This window comes from Aedes albopictus, chromosome 3 (assembly GCF_035046485.1).
Source record: "Aedes albopictus strain Foshan chromosome 3, AalbF5, whole genome shotgun sequence".
Classification (NCBI taxonomy): Eukaryota; Metazoa; Arthropoda; class Insecta; order Diptera; family Culicidae; genus Aedes; species Aedes albopictus.
Genome location: NC_085138.1, coordinates 112,423,579 through 112,442,340, shown reverse-complemented (window position 1 = coordinate 112,442,340; position 18,762 = coordinate 112,423,579). Strand labels below are relative to the sequence as shown.

The 18,762-nt window shown below is 41.1% G+C and overlaps 3 protein-coding genes across 4 annotated transcripts; 1 reads left to right on the top strand and 2 right to left on the bottom strand.

Annotated features, from left to right (window-relative positions):
- Positions 1-306: 306 nt before the first annotated feature.
- On the bottom strand, positions 307-5,396 carry LOC134289876 (uncharacterized). Its single transcript, XM_062856570.1, has 2 exons — positions 3,390-5,396; positions 307-593 (listed from the first exon to the last, which is right to left on the bottom strand). The coding sequence occupies exons 1-2, from the start codon at positions 4,504-4,506 to the stop codon at positions 448-450; spliced, it is 1,263 nt and encodes a 420-aa protein (XP_062712554.1). The 5' UTR covers positions 4,507-5,396; the 3' UTR covers positions 307-447.
- A 3,031-nt stretch (positions 5,397-8,427) lies between these two features.
- Positions 8,428-9,854, top strand: LOC134290325 (uncharacterized protein K02A2.6-like). The gene is made up of 2 exons (XM_062857438.1): positions 8,428-8,568; positions 9,093-9,854. The coding sequence occupies exons 1-2, from the start codon at positions 8,428-8,430 to the stop codon at positions 9,852-9,854; spliced, it is 903 nt and encodes a 300-aa protein (XP_062713422.1).
- Positions 9,855-12,520: 2,666 nt separating this feature from the next.
- On the bottom strand, positions 12,521-18,532 carry LOC134291352 (uncharacterized protein K02A2.6-like). Of its 2 annotated transcripts, none has more exons than XM_062858986.1 (3): positions 17,355-18,532; positions 15,878-17,214; positions 12,521-13,385 (listed from the first exon to the last, which is right to left on the bottom strand). In XM_062858986.1, exons 2-3 carry the CDS (start codon positions 17,211-17,213, stop codon positions 13,351-13,353), a joined length of 1,371 nt encoding a protein of 456 aa, XP_062714970.1. In that variant the 5' UTR covers position 17,214; positions 17,355-18,532; the 3' UTR covers positions 12,521-13,350. The 2 variants fall into 2 exon arrangements, with proteins under 2 accessions (XP_062714970.1, XP_062714969.1); XM_062858985.1 differs by lacking the exon at positions 12,521-13,385 and having other exon boundaries at positions 13,558-17,214; positions 17,355-17,924; positions 18,240-18,532.
- Between the last annotated feature and the right edge of the window lie 230 nt (positions 18,533-18,762).

The following is an 18,762-nucleotide window of genomic DNA, read 5'->3' as shown; positions in this document are numbered from 1 at the left end:
TATAAAATGCGCTAGTGTAGGTAAATAAGTACAAAAATCGCGACCTAGCCATTGAATATTACTTAAAATCTACACTAGAAACTTAGAAATTAAACATACAGTTCAGTGTTTCTCACCATACTAGACGGCACGCTTCGATTCGGTACGAGATTAGTAGCCGTGGGATGCAAGATGTCCGTTTTCTTAATAGAGCTTTTTTATAGCAAACGAATCGAATGCTAGGCTTAAAGATGCGTCTCGTTAAAGTCCGGTATCCTAAAAGAAAGTATAATTAGTTGCGAAACTTAGTAATGATAGTATTTGTAGAATGCTACCTTCTCGTTTGGTGGTTAGAACAATAATGAATTTATTTGTGCCTTAATTTGTCAGTTACAAAATGCAAGGCTTACTACGATGCTACAATCTTTCCCTTGTTTTAATGAAATTCAAAAGTATAACAATCTTAAATTACTTATTGTTAATTAGTTCAATTTGATTAAGTTGGTAATCTGCCAAGTATGCCGGCCTTCGCTTTTGTCTGCGGTTCTCGGGAAACGATTCTTCATTGACTCTCTTGGGGGTTACCGAAAGTGCATCTTCAGTTCTTTCTTCGTCTGTAAATATGAACACATTATTATGTATATAAGTACCATTATTATTATTTTGAAAAGAATCCAAATAGGGAATACCGAAATTAGATTTATCCTCGGATATTGAACCTTGAGTTTTCAATGGATTTCGACATGCTGTTTTCTTGGCATGGTTTACATGTCGATTTGACAATACTCCCGTTTCTAAGTTTTTCAAATGTAACCTTGTTCCCTCTCGTTTGATGACCTCATGTTCTTGAGTGTTGAATGTGGGAGTTAATTTGTTTTTCCTTATTACATTTTTCACTAGTACAAGATCTCCCACGTCAATATTACAACTTGTTGCTCGTCGTTTCGTATCTGCATATTTCCTTCCCTTTTCCTTTGCTTGTTTGTCGTTATCTATTGCCTTTTCTATATCAACATTTCTCGTTGTTCCGGGTATTCTGTCTCTTATATTCCAGCCAAACATGAGTTCTGATGGGGTGTAATTGGTTACTGCATGTGGGGTACTGCGATAGGCATGTAGATAATCCAGTAAATCAGTTTTCCAATCACGACCCATTGAAACGCTTATCCTTATAGTTTTCAGTAATGTTCTGTTCTGTCTTTCCACTAAACCATTTTGAAACGGTGCATATGGTACTGTGTGGTTCAAATTTATTCCATTGGATTTACAGAACAGTGAAAATTCCTCTGATGAGAAAGGTTGACCATTGTCGCAGACAATTTGATGAGGATAGCCGAACCTAACAATTTTCTTTTTTAATAATATATCTTGTGAATGCAAACATTAAAGAAACAAACCTGGCAAAAACTTCTCTTAGTTTCATCACAGTGTTCTTTGCCGTCATCGATTGAATCAGGATAGTTTCTACATATCGGGAAAAGTAATCAGTAACAACGAGTAGATGTTGACCCGAAACAACTTCTGTGTAATCAATAGCAATCTTTTTCCATGGTCCATCCGGCATTATACTTCTTGTAATAGGGGCAATATTGGGCTCAGAAACTAGAACACATTCTGAGCAGCTATGAACAAAATCCTCCACCATTTGGTCCATCCGAGTCCACCACACTTTTAATCTCAAACGACGTTTCATAGATGACATTCCGAGATGTGGATCATGGGCTAACTTCAAAACTTGGTTCTGCAAACTTCTTGGAATGACAATACGTTGATCTTTCATTAAAATATTTCCATCAGTTGTGAGACTTTCAGCTAACTTTTTATATCTGTATAACGTTTTTGGCCAACGCTTTGAGTTGTATGGGAGCCATCTGATAATTTCCTGCAATTCTACATCGGTCTTAGTAGCTGATATGATTTCATCCATTGTCAAAGCATTTGGGCAAACATCGCTAGCTACTACTCGAATTATTCTTTCTGATTCTTCATCATAACTTTCGCCCATATTTGGAGTTGATTGACATAAGCGTGACAATGGATCTGCTATATTGTTTTTTCCTGGCCTGTACATTACTTTATAGTTGTATGCCATTAGTCGTAACTTCCAACGTTCTATTCTGGGGGATGGTTTCAATCTTTCTCCAAAAATTGCGAGTAAAGGCTTATGATCGGTAATAAGCCAGAAAAATTTCCCATACAAATAGTAATAAAACTTCTCGCAGGCCCATACTAACGCCAAAGCCTCTCGTTCGGTCTGAGCGTATTTTTGTTCCGTTAGTGTAAGAGTTTTAGAAGCGTAACAAATAATGCGATACTTTCCACACTTTCCACGTTGCACTAGTACAGCACCTAATCCAACAGGACTACCATCTGCTATAACATAAGTATCGTCAGTAGAATCGTAGAATCCCAATGTTTCTTCTTGAAGAAGAATGGCTTTTAGTTGCTCAAATCGTTCTTGATGGATGGATTCCCATACAAAGGGCGTTCCCTTCCGAGTGAGTAAATTTAGAGGGTGCGTCAAAGTTGCAAGGTTAGGAATAAATCGATGAACGAAGTTAATTAATCCGAGAAAACTTCGTACTTCTTCAGCTGACTTTGGTGGTTGCATCCTTTCAATAGCGTCTAATTTCGAACGTGAAACAGTAATTCCTTTCTCAGTGATGAAATATCCTAGAAATTCAAGTTCCTTGACATTTGCCTCTACTTTTTCTGAGTTCAAAAGAACATTATATTGTTCTAGCCGGTCATACACCATTTTGGTCCTAACAGTCAATTCCTCCGCATTTTTGGCAGGAATCAGGATATCATCGATAAATACGATCAACCAAGGAAAGTCAGCAAAAATGACATCCATTACTTTTTGAAATAGTTCTGGTGCCGCAGATAAACCGAACATCAATCTCTTATATCGCATTAATCCCAGAGGGGATATGAAGGTGGTAATGTAACGGCATTCTTCACGAAGCATAACTTGATGAAAAGCCTGCTTTATGTCAAGTTTAGTGAACACTTTGTTTCCGCCTATTTTCTTGGTTATTTGTTCGAGTGTAGGTAGTGGATGGATTTCTCTGACAATAGCCTTATTTGCCTCTCGAAGGTCAACAATGATGCGGACTTCATTTGTGCTCTTCCGCTTCACAAGCATAGGTGAAACCCACTCAGATGCTTCATTGACACGTTCAATTATATCGTGTTCTAATAATTCTTTTAGCTTTTTCAAAGTTAGTTCCTCAAGAGGAAAAGGGATACGACGTAAACTTTGACGAACCGGAGGTACAGTTTTGTCAATTTTGATGTTTGCCTCAATTCCTAATAACAACACCAATTTAATGCGGATGTTATTATTTTAATTGAACATTTAATTCAATCTCTATCTTTACTCAAATAAATGAATGGCTAATTCTTACCTTTAAGACAGGGGAAACTATTGTTGTCCACAGTGTTCAAAAACTTGACCAATCCCAGCGTAACTGCAGTACTTCCGGATAAAAGGGAGCACTTTCCACCAAGGATGACATAGAAGGTGGTGTCGATGTTCCTGTCGTTGATCTTCACGTCTGTGTCGACTTCGCCTAGGACGATCAAGGGATTACTGGATCCGTATGCCTTGAAAACCTTCGTACTTCCCTTCCGCACCGAGTACGCTGTAAATCCAATTTGTTTCAATGTCTGCCAATCATTCTCGCTCAATATGTCCTCGTCTGCACCGGTGTCAATTACAAACGGAAGTGGAACTCCTCCAACTTCTACACGTACGGTTCGCTTCGATCCAAGATGGAAAAGGTTGAAGATATCGCTGTCCTTGTCCTCGTTATCGCGTTGCACAGTTGTGACGTTCTCGACCTGCCGAATCATCCGTTTCTTCTTCTCAGGTTCTGCGGGCGGATGGGGTGAGTCGACTTTCTTCCTCCTCAAAAAACAGCATCTGGCGAAGTGTCCGGTTTGATTACAGGATTTGCACTTTTGATTCTTTGCTGGGCAAGCCGGATCAGATGACAGATGACGTCCATCGCAACGGAAACATCTGGGATTCCTTTGATATTTCTTAGCAGAGTTGACTGCGAGCACAGCATTTCCAGACGTGGTTTCCTCGATGTGGACCGTTTCTGCTTTCGATTTGTTTGTCCCTTGGTCCCACATTGTTAGCTGCATCGCAACGGATTCCAGGGTCCGACCGATTCCGAGCACTTCTTCCAGCGATCGATCTTTTTCCAAACACTTCTTCCGTAGCTCTGCGTTTGCCGTCGTCGCGATGATTTGGTCCACTATGATACTTTCCATTTGATCGCCGTAGTCGCAATGAACAGCTTGCTTCCGGAGTTTAACCACAAACGTGTCCAATTTTTCCTTATCGCACGGAACCATCTGCCGGAATTTCTGTCGCTCGTACGCCTTCGAGACACGCGGAACGAAATACGCATCTAGTAACTCCAGAGCTTCCCTGTAGCGGTTGTTGATGACATGTTCGTCATCTACGATGATCTTCCCAACGATCTTCCTCACATCCGGTCCTCCGAAGAGCATCAACGTTCTGAATTTCTCCTCGTGATCTTCAACATTTTTCCACAATAGGTAGGCATCGAAATGTTCTCTCCACTTCTCCCATCGAAGGGCGGTACATCCTTCAGCATCTTCAACAAACGGTGGCACTATGTGATTCACCTAAACAGAATGTAAATTCAAGATTAATTTTAACTGCGAAGGCCATCCCAATTTGAATTGGGCTTCGCATTTTAGGTTAAACATGGAACGGAATTACCCCCACAGGTTAGCTCAGTCTGCGATCATCCATTTTTAGTTTCCGGATAGTTCCGAAACTGTAACTCAAATCGCAGACTTCCACTTTATTAGTTTCCGAAAGCCATCCCGTTTCACCGGGTTTCGAAACTGTAGCTCAGATTGCAATCTTCCACTTTTACAGTTCTAAAAGCCATCCCGTTCTTCCGGGTTTTAGAACCATAGCTCAGAATACAATCTTCCACTTTTCAATCTGCAGAATCCATCTACATCAAGAAAGCCATCCTGGACACCAGGTTTCTTGAAATTATGTCGATGTCATCCAAAAATAATAGCTGCATTTTTTTTAGAGGCATTCAGTGAAGAGGTCTCTTATCTGTTCTTCGGGTTCTCTATGTTTCAAATTCCTAGACGGATGCATTACTTCAGATTTATTTGAAATTCCGGGATCTAATTAGAAAATTGTTTCTAATGTAGACTTCATCCCTGGGAATTTCTACCTAAGTAATCATCATCTCGATAATTAAACAAAGAGAAGACATCCCTAAAAGAACCAGAATCCAATTCCTATCTAGGAAACACCTTGGGGTCCGTATTCCATGTATCATCTCCGTTTTTACCTACCATGAGCCAAGCCATTCCGAGTCTCCGATTTGATTTCCTTCAATCGCCAAAATGTAGAATGCTACCTTCTCGTTTGGTGGTTAGAACAATAATGAATTTATTTGTGCCTTAATTTGTCAGTTACAAAATGCAAGGCTTACTACGATGCTACAGTATTTGTTTACCTTTTGATTACCGGATGTTGTTTAGTTGTTCGAATCTGATTTTGTTGCTCGTCATTTCAGTGTTTTTGTTTCCTTCATCTTCAGTTCAAGTTTTTTTTTCCCTTATGCAACCATCCTCATCCCAAAGCCATTCCAACTGATGAATTGATTCCAATAAGAAATTGTGTAGCCAGTCTCCAGTATCTAGTCCATTTGTTCCTCCATTTTGCTATCGTCCTCGTCGTCCTAAGCATCATTGTGTTGCTTCTCAATGTTTAATCACCTGTGGAGAAACAACGGAAACACAAAGCAAATAAGTCCTTTGGAATACTCACTCGATTAAAGGAATAAATTAGTTATACTCCCCCCGTTTGCAGCATCCTTGATTAAAATTTCGCGATTTTCTACTCCAGCTCCGGCACGACCAACACTTTGTTTTGCTTCGTTCTCTCCGACTGACGTTTTGACGATCGTCGGGGAGGCACAATCGTTTTCATCGCCGGAGCGACCGCGAGTGACAGTGACAGTTCGCTAAGCTGTCAAGTTCGTGCGATGTTATAGGTCTGTTCGATATTCCCGTTACGGTTTGGTTAGAATTTGGTTCGAATTCTATGTTTTTGGTCAAATTCAAATTTGATGGGTAGAATTCGTATTGTGGTCCCGTTAGAAGTTAGTTTAGGCAATTTTAAATGCACAGTGGGTCGAAATGGTTTTCGATGTTGCATTTAATTTGCAGTTCGTTGAGTGATCAAGTAAATGACGGAAAAGTTTCCGTTGTTTGATCATGGGTTTCGTTACGTTTAGTTTAGTTTGGAGGTAAGGGATTATTGAATAGAATATTTGACGTCGATGAACGAATGACCTTAGTTTTTCTGTTATTGTTTGTTAAGTTCAGTTCAATTTTTTTTTAAATTTTGTTAGATGCAACGTTTGAGTTTTTTTTTAGTTTTTTGTAAGTTATGAAAATTTGATCAAGTTCTTGATCAAATTTTCATAAAAATGGTTGGGGTGATGTAACGTTTTGCGTTTTTCAGTTAAAATCGAAAAGAAAAATAAATAAATAGACTAAAAGTTATTTAAATTTTTGTTTTGTATTTACGTTAACGATATTGAAATATTTCATTTGTTTGTAAAATCGGTCCATGCCTGTTACTTATGCTCATGTATTTCATAGTATGTGTTAAAGCTTTCGTGTTATTAGCGCTTTTATAGCATGATGCGCATGGCGCTTACATACTTTTTGGCGGATTACAGTCGCGCTGCAATTTTGTCGCCATGCATGAAAATCGCCATGCCGAATTAGTTGGCGCGATTTGGAATAATAGTTAGCAATTTCAATACATAGTGGGACTTTTGAAAAGCGGCACAGTTTCGAGGCGCAAGTAATATTCTGACTCGGTCATTTCGCTACGAGTACGGCTGGCAAGCAGAAGTGCGCGAGTTGAGTCTAATCCAATCTAAAGTTTCAGTTGAGTTGAGTTTGAGATTACTTTGAGTTGAAGTCGATTAAGTTAATTACGGTGTAAATTGAATTTCTAGTAGAAGGTAAAAGTAGTGAGTGAGTTTCTAGATTTTAAAGTGATGTTAAACGTGTTTGTGATTTCTTTCTCTTTAGTGGACCGAGGTCCGATATTTCGCGGTTTCTGCTGATTTTTATTGCATTACGGAACTAACTACGAAAAAAGGTAATTAAATCTAATTAAATTAAAAGTGCTTAAAGCTAATATTAGTTCCTGTTGGACGTGTAGCGCCCAGCGCTTTTTTCGTACGGCTGGTTTTTGTGAATTTCGTTCGGCAACCGTCATCGCCGAATCGGGGAACTTCTGGTGGAGTGTACCGCCATTTCCGTTTGGATCAACGCGACCCGTGTGCCCAGCAAAGGCCCGCCTCCAGTAGGCAGTTAAACGGAGGCGTGAGTGAAGTCGCTCGTCCATTATCGTAGCGAAGTTCTCCCGTCGGTCGCCAAAAGCCGAAGGTAAGGTCCCGTCCGTCAATCCCCGTGGACCGGAGTACGAGAGGCGATTCGCTGAAGCGTGTCGTCAATAGCACGCCGCGAATCCGATCCAAATTCGGAAAATAGGAAACGTACTATTCCCCGCTCGGTCATAGCTGGAATCTAAGTACGCGAAGCCGGGTCGCTGGGCTTTTAGTGCCTTCCTATTGACCGGAGGAGGATCCTCCCGGGTACAAGCGGCATCCGCCGTGTCCCTCTCGAGCAGAACGAATCGGAAGCTTCCAACCAGCCGCCACTCCCTCCGCACCGGTAATTCGGCCATACCGCACACGGGTCCTTCGTCATCGCTGCGCGCCAAATCGCAGCACGGTCACGCCGGCGAACACCATTGCTGACCGCCATCTCCGAACGTCGAAGTCGTCGCCATCTTCGAGCTACGTCCCCCGTCACCGAGCATCGTATCGTCGAAAAACCTGCGCAGGTACGTGAGAGCTTTTGTACATGGCCATGTTTTGCTCTTTTCCATTCCGTATGAAAACCTTCCGTCCAATACGAATGAATCTCCTAGAATAAATAGTAGAAAGTTTGAAATTTCGTTTAGTTCCGTTACGTTTCACATCGCTTAATTGAAGAAACATACTCACTACCTTCCGTTACGTTTTAGTTCCGTTACTTCGCTCGGATGAGTAAGAATCCCTTCGGTTTTCCCTAAGTATCTTTTAGCCTGTGAAAGAGTTGGAGTTAAATTTGCGTTCGAAGAAATTCTGCCGTTTACCAAGAACCGTTCAAAACCGTCCCTGAGTGAAATAGTCTCTTGCAAAGTCGGGCAAATTTCAACACGACCGGTGGTCTCTCTTTGAGAGTGGCGCTTAAGCCACCGTGCTTCAACCAAATCCTCAAGAATAGTTTACGAACGGTTACAAACTGGAAGATGACATTGAAGTACCTCTTCAAGAAGCAGTCGGATTACTTCCTGTGACGTTTGACATGGTACGTAGCACTACAACGAAATGCTCCGTTCTCCAGCAAGTTGTCAAGCACATCGAAAATGGATGGCCTACTCACATCAAGGACATTACAAACCCCGATGTTCGACCGTTCCACACCCATCAGGACGCCCTGGAATTGGTAAAGGGATGTGTTATGCTTAGAAACCGGTTGGTGATTCCTGAAACATTGCGAAAACGGATTCTGAAGCAGCTCCATAGAGGACATCCAGGTATGGAAAGGATGAAAGCTCTCGCTAGAAGTCACGTCTACTGGCCCAAGATCGACGACAGCATTTCCGATTACGTCAAGCAGTGTGACAAATGCGCTACTCATTCGAAGACACTTCCGAAAGTTCCTCTACACTCATGGCCGCTCGCACAATCTCCTTGGGAACGCATCCACATAGATTTTGCTGGTCCAGTCAACGGCCTGCATTTTTTTTAGTGGTAATCGACGCCTTTTCCAAGTGGCCGGAAATCAGCATTGTACGCTCACCGACCACAGCAGCAGTCATCAATTTCCTGGACGAAGTGTTTGCTCGCTTTGGGGTTCCAATCACCATCGTATCCGACAACGGCACACAATTTTCATCGGCGCAGTTCGCGGAATTCTGCAAGAAGAACGGAATCCAACATTTGAGAATCTCTCCGTATCATCCGCAGTCGAACGGCCAGGCGGAACGCTTTGTAGAAACCTTGAAGACAGCTTTGCTCAAGATTAACGAGGGGGAAAGGATCTCCGAGTCACTGCAAATCTTCCTTCAAGCCTACAGAACAACCCCAAGTCGTATCCTGAATGGAAAAACTCCGTCTCAGCTGATGATCGGAAGGAACATGCGGACAGTCCTGAGTCTACTCCAACCACGACAGCCGATGACCCCAATCATCAATCAACGACAAAATGATCAGTTCAACCGGAAACATGGCGTAGTACCTAGGAACCTACAAGCTGGTGATGCAGTTTATGCCAAGGTCTACCAATCCAATTCAAAATGGAAATGGGCTCCCGGAGTCATTATTGAAGTCATTGGGCAAGTAAACTTCAACGTTCTATTGGACGAATGGCATGGCCGACGGAAGTTGATCCGTTCACATGCCAACCAAATCAAGCATCGCTTTGACGACCAACAACCAACAAAGGAGCCAACGGAGAAATCTTCCCTCAACATATTCGTGGACGAGTTTGGACTGCAGGATAATTTCCAACAAAATGAAGTCACTACCGTTGCTCCTCCAGAACCAGCACCAGACCAAGAAGCTTCCATTGATGCCACTGATGATGACGAACCACTACCAGAAATGGAAGTAAGCCTGCCGGAATCAATTCAGCATCCACAACCTGATGAGGAAGCCTCTACGAGTCGGCCCAGGCGAATGATCCAGATGCCATCTAGACTGGAACCTTTCCTAGTATTCTGGAAATAAGAAGGGAGGAATGTTGGAGACTAACATAGTAGCCAACCATCGATCAGTTGTTGTCCAAGCAATCATCGCTCATACCTTGGCAACCGTAGCAACCACCAATCAACCTAACAACTTGACACTATATAAGTACCGATACCTGTGAACACGATTCATTCTGTACCTACCACTCGAACAATAAAGATTAGTAGTAAAGTACAACATTATGGCGGTCAGAATAAATGTATGTTTTTTTGATAAATTTATTTATTTTTCATATGCATCCCATTACTTTTTCAATTTGATGCCGGTTATTTTGTTACTTCCTTTCAAAACATATTCATATTGAAGTCAATCAGAAGGAATTTAAATGAACTATAATTACTATCTCGAATTTTGAAACGATGGTGAAGTTTTGGATAAATTGGTGGTATATTCGAAAAATAATCCAATCGTAATAATTTTCTTTCGCGTAAAGAATTTTAAGTTTAGTCAAAAGTTTTTAATAGCTCATTATATAAGTCATAAATAATCAAAATTTCATTGCATTCGATTTATTGAATCCGGAGATATAACAGCTCCAAGTCGGCTATCGGATAATTATACCTTTTTCTAGAACCTTTATAACTTCGTGTAGAATGGCTCGATCTTTTTCAAATTTTGACCACTGATACACAACTAGTTGATGAACTTACAGCAAAAATTTGAGAATATTTGTTGCCCTTTTCGAAAAGTTACAGCGAGTTGAACATTGAAGTTGAACCGCTACTCACCTGGACCGATTTGGAATACGATATTGAAATTACGAAACCATTTTCTTAAATCTGTTAGCATATACTCTGTAAACTGCATTATATTACTTAACTCTGTATGCCAGGGAGGCCTATCATTAAGAAGCCATCTTTTCTTCAGAGATGAACCAGCCAAGAACTGTGCTGACAATCTCTTTAATAAAGATAATTAATTAATTCTCCCAAGTATTCCTCCAGGCGTTCCTCGGGGAGTTGCTCCAGGAATTTCTAGAGCGATTCCTCCAGGGATTCCACTAGGCATTTTTCCAGACATTCCCTTTAAATTTTTTTTTCCAGAATTTCAATCAGGAATTCCTCTAGACACTCCTCCAGGAATCCCCTCAGGTATTCCTTCACAAATTCTTCTGGGAAATAATCCAGAAATTTCCCCACGAATTCTTCCAGAAATTTGCTCTAGGATTTTTTTCCAGGAAATCCTCCCGGTATTTATTCAGGAATTCTGCCAGGAATTCCTCCAGTGGAATTCTTACTGGAATACCTAAAGGAACCTCTGCAGGAATATCTCCAGACATTCATCCAGGAATTCCTTAAGGTATTTCTCTAGGCATTTCTCCAGAGATTCCTCTCGAAATTGCATCAGGGATTCCATCAGAAATTCCTCCAAGGATTCCTTCAGGAATTCCTCCAGAAATTCCAATATGAATTCTTCCAGGAGTTTCTCTTAAGAAGTCTCCATGATACTTTCCAGAATTCCTTCAGAAATTTCTGAAGGTATTCCTCTAGGGATTTTTTCCAGGAATTTCTCAAGGCTTGCCTCCTGGAATTGCTCCAGGCATTCCTCCAGAAATTACTCCAAGGATTCCTTCAGGAATCCCTCCAAAAATTTTCCCACCATTTCATCCAGGAATTTCTTCAAGGACTTCTCCAGGAATTCCTCTAAGAATTCCTCCAGGCATTATCTCAGGAATTGATTCAGGAATTCCTTCAGAACTTCCGTCAGCAATACCTACAGCAATGCCTCCAGGAAATCCTCCAGGAATTCCTCCAGAAATTCTTCCAAGGTTTTCTCCGGAAATTTCTGCAGGGAATTACTTCAGAAATTATTCCAGAGATTTCTCCAGGAATTCCTACACGCATTTGTCCAAGAATTCCTTCAGGGATTTCTTCAAAATTTCCTCCAGAGATTCCTCCAGGAATTCCTCCTATGATTTTTCCAAGAATTGCTTCAGGGATTCCTCCAGGGATTTCTCCACAGATTTTGCCTGGGATGCCCACAGGCTTTCCTCCAGGAATTCCTTCGTGGATTCCTCCAGAAATTCCTTCGAGGATTTCTACAGGACTTCCTCCAGAAATTCCTAAAAAAAAACCACCAGGAGTTGGTCCAGAAATTCCTAAAAGAATTCCACTAGGAGTTCCTCCAGATTTTCCTAAAGGAATTCTTCCAGGAAATCCTTAAGAAATTTTTCCAAGGATTCCTCCCAAAATTCCTCTAAATAGAGATAACTCCTGGAAATCATCCAGGGATTGCTCCAGAAATTTATCCAGGGATTCATCCAGGAAATACTCCAGGTTCTTCTTCTTCTTCTTTATGGCTCGACGTCTGGGACTTGGCCTGCCTTGCTTCAACTTAGGGCATAGAGTATCTTCGTGTCTGCCACACGATATACACATGCAAAGTGGTCATTGGCAAGCTCTCAGTTAATAACTGTGAATGTGCTCACAGCTGAGAAGCTGGCTTTGTCCCAGCGGGGATGTTACGCAAAGAAGAAGAAGAATAAGAACCCATATGCAATGATTTACTGGTGTCTAGACTATAGATATTTACTATAGAAATAAACTCTGATATGCTGATAACTAATTTATGTTATTTCAAAATTTAAATCTTTTGGAAATCTGTTCGAATCTGTAGAACTGGTAATTTTCGTTGTACAGTTCGAAAGTGAACAATCTAGTAAAGTGGGAGGACAAAGACTTCTGTTCTTACAGACTTTGAATAAAATACGTCTTGTTCGGTTGGTTGTCACAAAACTTCTGATCGTAGTATATTTCTCCTACTCGGTACAATTCTGAATATCTCCTAAATTCCCCTTTCTCTCTTTCTACTATCTCGCTTCTCTGAGCGAGTTCTCAAGCGTTCGCATAGGGTTACCACAACTCCTCCATCCTTTAGTAAAAAACTAATTCATTAAATTTCAAAATATTTACAACACAAATTCATTTATCTAAAACTTCAATACTCGAATGCACAATATTTATGCTTAACTATATACAACAGAACTATACATTTATACAATTTGAAAATTCACTAATTAGTTCGATTCTACGAATAGTAGACAAAATCACTTTTCCTTCTTTTCTTATTTCTTCTTTTAGAACGCCTAATCGGAACCACTGGGAGTGGATCTTGTTCTTTTTCATGCTGTAAATCTTCTTGAGTTTCTAAGCTTGAGAAAATGAAAGAATCGGCTGGGTAGCCATAAAATTCGAAATCTTGAGTAGATTGCTCGTCGGATTCGGGATCTTCTTCTTCCCGTCTCCTCTTACTTCTTCTTTGTAATTCACTACTATTTCTTCTTAAAGTCGGTGACAAAACATTCGATGACGACGACAAAAATGGTGCTTCTATAGATGACGAAACTGGTGCTGCTTCTGGATTTCTTTCTGGTGACAAAATGGGTGCTGGATCAGGCATAAGGATTGCCTCACTCTCATGTGGGAAAATTAGGGTTCCCTTACGACGAGAGTTAAAAGATAGTTTAAGCTGACGCTTATGCGCCAACACTATCCTTCCCCCAAGAGAAATCTGGAAAGTAGCATCAGAAACCTGTCTTAAAAATGTGGCTGGCAACCATCATCTGATGTCTGTCGGGTTAATGTTTTTGTAAAAAATCTGATCTCCATTTTTGAGTTTGGTGAATGCGTCAGGTTTGTTATCACCTTTAGCAATAGCGGAATCAGAAACGTCAAGCGAGTTAGTCAAGTGTGTTTTAAAACTATGTTTAGGATTGATTAAGTCCATTAAAGTTTTTGGCTTATAGGAGAGTAATCTTTCGGAAGGAAATTGGCCTTTGTTGTCCAAGCAAATGTTGCGATAGTTGGATAAAAAGTATGCAATTTGTTCATCAACATCTAAACCTCTAATCTCCGGGTCAAGCAGGAACTTTTTCAAAACGTCTTTTACCAATCGTACTGTTCTTTCTGCTTGTCCATTGCTTTCGGGATGGTATGGCGGACTTTTCATGACCAAAATCCCCTGATTTCTCAAAAAGGTTACAAAATGGTCGGAGTTGAATGGTGGTCCTCCATCCGTAACTATCACGTCCGGTAATCCGTACCTAGCAAAAATCCCCAAAAGAACCTTCAAAACCTATTTGCAGTCCGTTCCGTGTCGCATGTACTCTAATTCGATCCACTTGGTAAAGCTGTCAACGACAACAAGAAAAACCTTTCGATCAAAGTGAAAAAAGTCAGCATGAATCCTGCTGAAGGGTTTTGTCGTCGGGATCCACTTGGAGTATGGAGGCTTTTTGTTGATCGCTGTCATCTGGTGGCATATTCCACAGGTCTTCACGTAGTCCTCCACGTCCTTGTTAAGTCCGAACCAGTAGACTGTCCTCCGCGCTAGTTGTTTTATTTTGCTGATTCCTGAGTGGTTCATGTGAAGCATTTTCAGTACCCTTCTCTTCATGCTCTCAGGGATTACCACGCGATCCTGGAACAAAACGCATCCTTCGACCTCTTCAAGCTCCTGGTAGTGAGAGTACACGTCCACAAAACGCCTTTCTAACCGCTGAGGCCATCCCTGCTTCAGGTATGTTAAAATTGTTTGTAGGAACTCGTCGTTCAAGGTCTCCTTGGCCACTTCCTTGTAGTCAATAGGAAACTCGTCGGAAAAATTCAAATTTTTAACGTATTCCCGAGCCAAAACCTTGGGAACCTCATCGGATAAAGGAAAACGACTACAAAAATCGGCATTACCCATCCGAGATGAAGGCCGATATACAATATCGTAATTGTAGATGGAGAGTTCCATAACGTACCTTTGCAAACGCGTCACTAAAATAGAATTCTTACCCTCCTTGCCAAAAATACCGATGAGAGGCTTGTGGTCGGTATAAATGGTAAAATGCATCCCGTAAAGAAATTTATGAAATTTCTTCACGGTGCTCACAACTGCTAAAGCCTCTAAATGCAAAATAGGGTAATTCTTCTGGGCGCTGTTCAAAGAAAATGAGGTGAAGCTTATTGGTTTTTCCTCGTCTTCAACCAAATGTGCAATTACACCGCCTAAACCATAGCTACAGGCGTCCGTTACTACGACAACTGGCTTATACGGGTCAAAATACTCCAAAAGGTTTGGGTTTAAAAGAAATCCTTTACAATCATTAAATGCTGTTTCACAGTTGTCAGTCCAACAATACGTCACGTTTTTCTTCAAAAGATTGTAAAGGCAGCTGATGCGAGTGGACAAATTAGGAATGAACTTAGAATAGTAAGTTACAAGTCCTAGAAATGCCTTTAGTTCCGAAACGTTCCGTGGAGCTTTCGCTTCGCGGATAGTTTTCACTTTATCAGGGCAGGGCAGCAAACCCTTGTCCGTTAAAACATGCCCCAAATAAGGTAACTGCGATACAAAAAATTTGCATTTCTTCAAATTTACCTTTATGTTGGCTTTGGCTAGTCTTTCCAAAACCAAAAAAAGTTTCTTTCTGCAGTCTTCAAAATCCTTTCCCGCAATCAGCACATCATCTAAATAAACCGTAACGTTCTCCAAACCACAAAGTACTTGGTCCATTACCTTTTGGAAAATCGCTGCACTAGACGAAGCCCCTTGAGGGAGTCTGTTGTAGGTGTAGAGGCCCTTGATGGTATTGATTACCATGAACTTCTTTGAACGATTGGTCAAAAGCAGCTGGGTATAAGCACCCTCCAAGTCTAAAGAGCAAAAAATTGTCGAGCCCGAAAGTGTAGCAAACAGATCCTGAGCAACAGGCAAAGGATACGTATTTGGAAGCAAAACCTTATTGATAGAAACCTTGCAGTCTATCACTAAACGAATACTTTTATCCTTTTTAATAATGGCAATTACCGGCGAAGCCCATTCACTGGCTTCAACTGGCGTGATAACTCCTTGTTTTTCCAAATCTTCCAAATAATCAACAACTTGTTTTCTTAAACGCAATGGAACTTCATAGGCCTTTTTGAAAATGGGTGTGTCCTCCTTCAAGATTAAATCTCCCTTATAGCCAACTATTGGACTGGTAAAATCTTTGGTAAAAATCGTCGGAAACTTACTCTTTACTTCATCAATAACTGTTTGCTCGTCAGCCACGTCAATGTTCCCGACTGTCAAAGGAGGGTTGGTAAAAGTGTTTCGCCATCCGGAATAGAATTCGTCCAACCATGTTCGGCCAACCAGCGGGATGAAATCGTTATTGCAGCGTAAAACAACCATGGTCAGTTGTTTCCGGTTTCCAGCGAGCTGTACATCAACGCAAATTTTTCCAACAACCTTCAGTTTGTTACCGTCAATTACAACAAGTTTCTTGTTGCAACGCTGCAGTTCACAGCTCGCAAAATTTCTCAAATACAGCTCCTCTGAAATTACGCTCTCCGCTGACCCACAATCGATCTCCATGGTTAAACGCTTTCTGTTGATTAAAACCTCCACATAGCAGGGATCACTGATTTTGTTGACTGACGAGATCATGAGGCAAGGCATGCCATCAGAATAGTCTGAATCATTGTCTGAATCTTTCTTCAGTCGCTTAAATAGTCCTGAGTTTTTGGAACTGGAAGATGGTTTTGGAGAATCTATGAATTTTACACTGGCTTTACTCTTACTCGGGCTTTTTCCATGCAAACGATAACAAAATTTTCTTGTATGTCCGGTTTTTCTACAAAAGGAACAAAGGTAAACAGGTTTACCTGAGCTTGCGCCTCTTTTGCTTTGGTATCTACTGTCTTGTCTACCGTTGCTTCTACTCCTAGACGAAAAAGATCGGTTTCTATCAAAACTGCGGCTGCGGCCCCGGAATCGGTTTCTGGACCGCGAAACGTCAGATCGGTTACCCAATCTGGCCACTACGCTAACGCGCCTGTCATCGTCGTGGTTTAATTGTTTCGTCCTACTGGCTGATATCTCTGAATTAAGAATCAACCGCTCTGCTTTGGCTGCAGACAAATCTTCTTCATCGCACAACCGTTTCTGTAATTGAGTGTCGTTCACGCCAATGACAAGCATGTCACGAATCGCCCTATCCTTAAACTCTCCAAAATCGCATCTTTCAGCCAAATTCTTGACTGTAATCACAAAATCCTCCAGTGACTCATTCCTACCTTGCCTTTTAGTCCAAAATTTATAACTATGCACAACAGCTGAATCATTCTTATCGTAACGCTTTTTCAGTTCATCAGTCATTTGTTTGTACGTTAGATCATTAAAATTCTTTCCTGGAAACAGTCTTTTCAGTTCTGTGAAAATTTCCTTTCCACAGACTGCCAGGAATGACGTTTTATAACGCTCTTCCGGAAATTCGTTGTGCTTGAAAATCCATTCCAGCTGTTCTTGGTACTGGCTGAATGGCATAGAGTAAGGGACGAAAGGATCAGCAATCGATGTCAAAGTCATCCTTTCCAAAGAAACGCACAAAATTTTAACACAAAATCAAAATTAAAATTGGACCCAAACAAAACACAAAATCAACAAAAATCAAAAATATAAAACAAATCCTCGCAAAAAAAAAATCAAAACAAAAACAAAACCACGTACCTGTTTCAACAAAGCACCAGACGATCCAAAAAATGCACACCAAATGCGGTTGCACACCAAAAAATCCAAAATCGGCACCAAAGCAGCACACAGCAACAAAATCCGTTTGATATTTTCTCCACCGATGCACTTTTCTTAAAAATCCTCTCAGCAGCAGCCACTCGTTGTAAATAAACGATGCACTCGATGCAATGCGGCAGCAGCAGCAACTCCACAACCCCGATGCACAAAATCACTCGTTCTCCACCGGCACACAACACAATCAGCTAACCGACGGCCGCACACTCGCTCGATACGGTTCGTTGACCTCCTCAGATGCACTTTTCGATGCACTTTTTCTCGACTCCACGGTAAACAATCGCCGACCGACTGGCTCCGATACTCGGGTTGTCGGTAGTGGTGAAATCGATGGTCGAGCTCGTTGATCGCCGTACGCACACTCGCGTTGTCGAACTGTCAAATCCGTCACTTTTTCCCTTTTTGCGTTCCCGGTCACTGATGTACTTTCGGCAAACGGTTCACACTGAGAAATTTTATGCTGGTATTGGTTGTGGAATCCTCGCAAAAACGCTGTGAAATGTGGAAAACCAAAAATGTGTGTATGAAAGAAAATGATCGTCGATAAAATTCCAATAATGTTTCTCAAGTTTTCTTCAAAATGGCGTTTCACACAATGGTTCTCAAAAGCTTTCTCTATATGCTTTACAAATCGTAAAAATGTCACCTTCTTAGACTTTCTTCACCACAAAAGAAACAAAGCGGTTATTGTTCTGGCGCAAAAGATGTCACATAAAATAAAATCTCAGAACAATGCCTGACCGCGCGAAAAATGGGTGAGAAGAAAATTCTTTTGTCACTTCACAAGGGATAAAAATGGTTACTTACGCCGAGTCTCCTTGGAAAAAAAATGTGAATTTGGTGGTCCTACCAAATCACCAAGAAAATCACGAAATTGCACGCTTTCACTCGCGAAACTTAAAACTTTTAGAAAATTTTACTTTACTTTAAAAAAAATCTATCCTCGTACGCCACTGAACAATCTAGTAAAGTGGGAGGACAAAGACTTCTGTTCTTACAGACTTTGAATAAAATACGTCTTGTTCGGTTGGTTGTCACAAAACTTCTGATCGTAGTATATTTCTCCTACTCGGTACAATTCTGAATATCTCCTAAATTCCCCTTTCTTTCTTTCTACTATCTCGCTTCTCTGAGCGAGTTCTCAAGCGTTCGCATAGGGTTACCACAGAAAGATACGATCATATAAATAACAGTTGAATAACCTTCTTCTTCTTCTTCTTCTTCTTAGTTCTGTTGGTCCTGGCTGTTGCTGACAGAGACCGGGGGATGGCAGCAGCTTATATGCTATATCGCCAGCGATCAGTTGAATAACCAACATGCAACATATGCT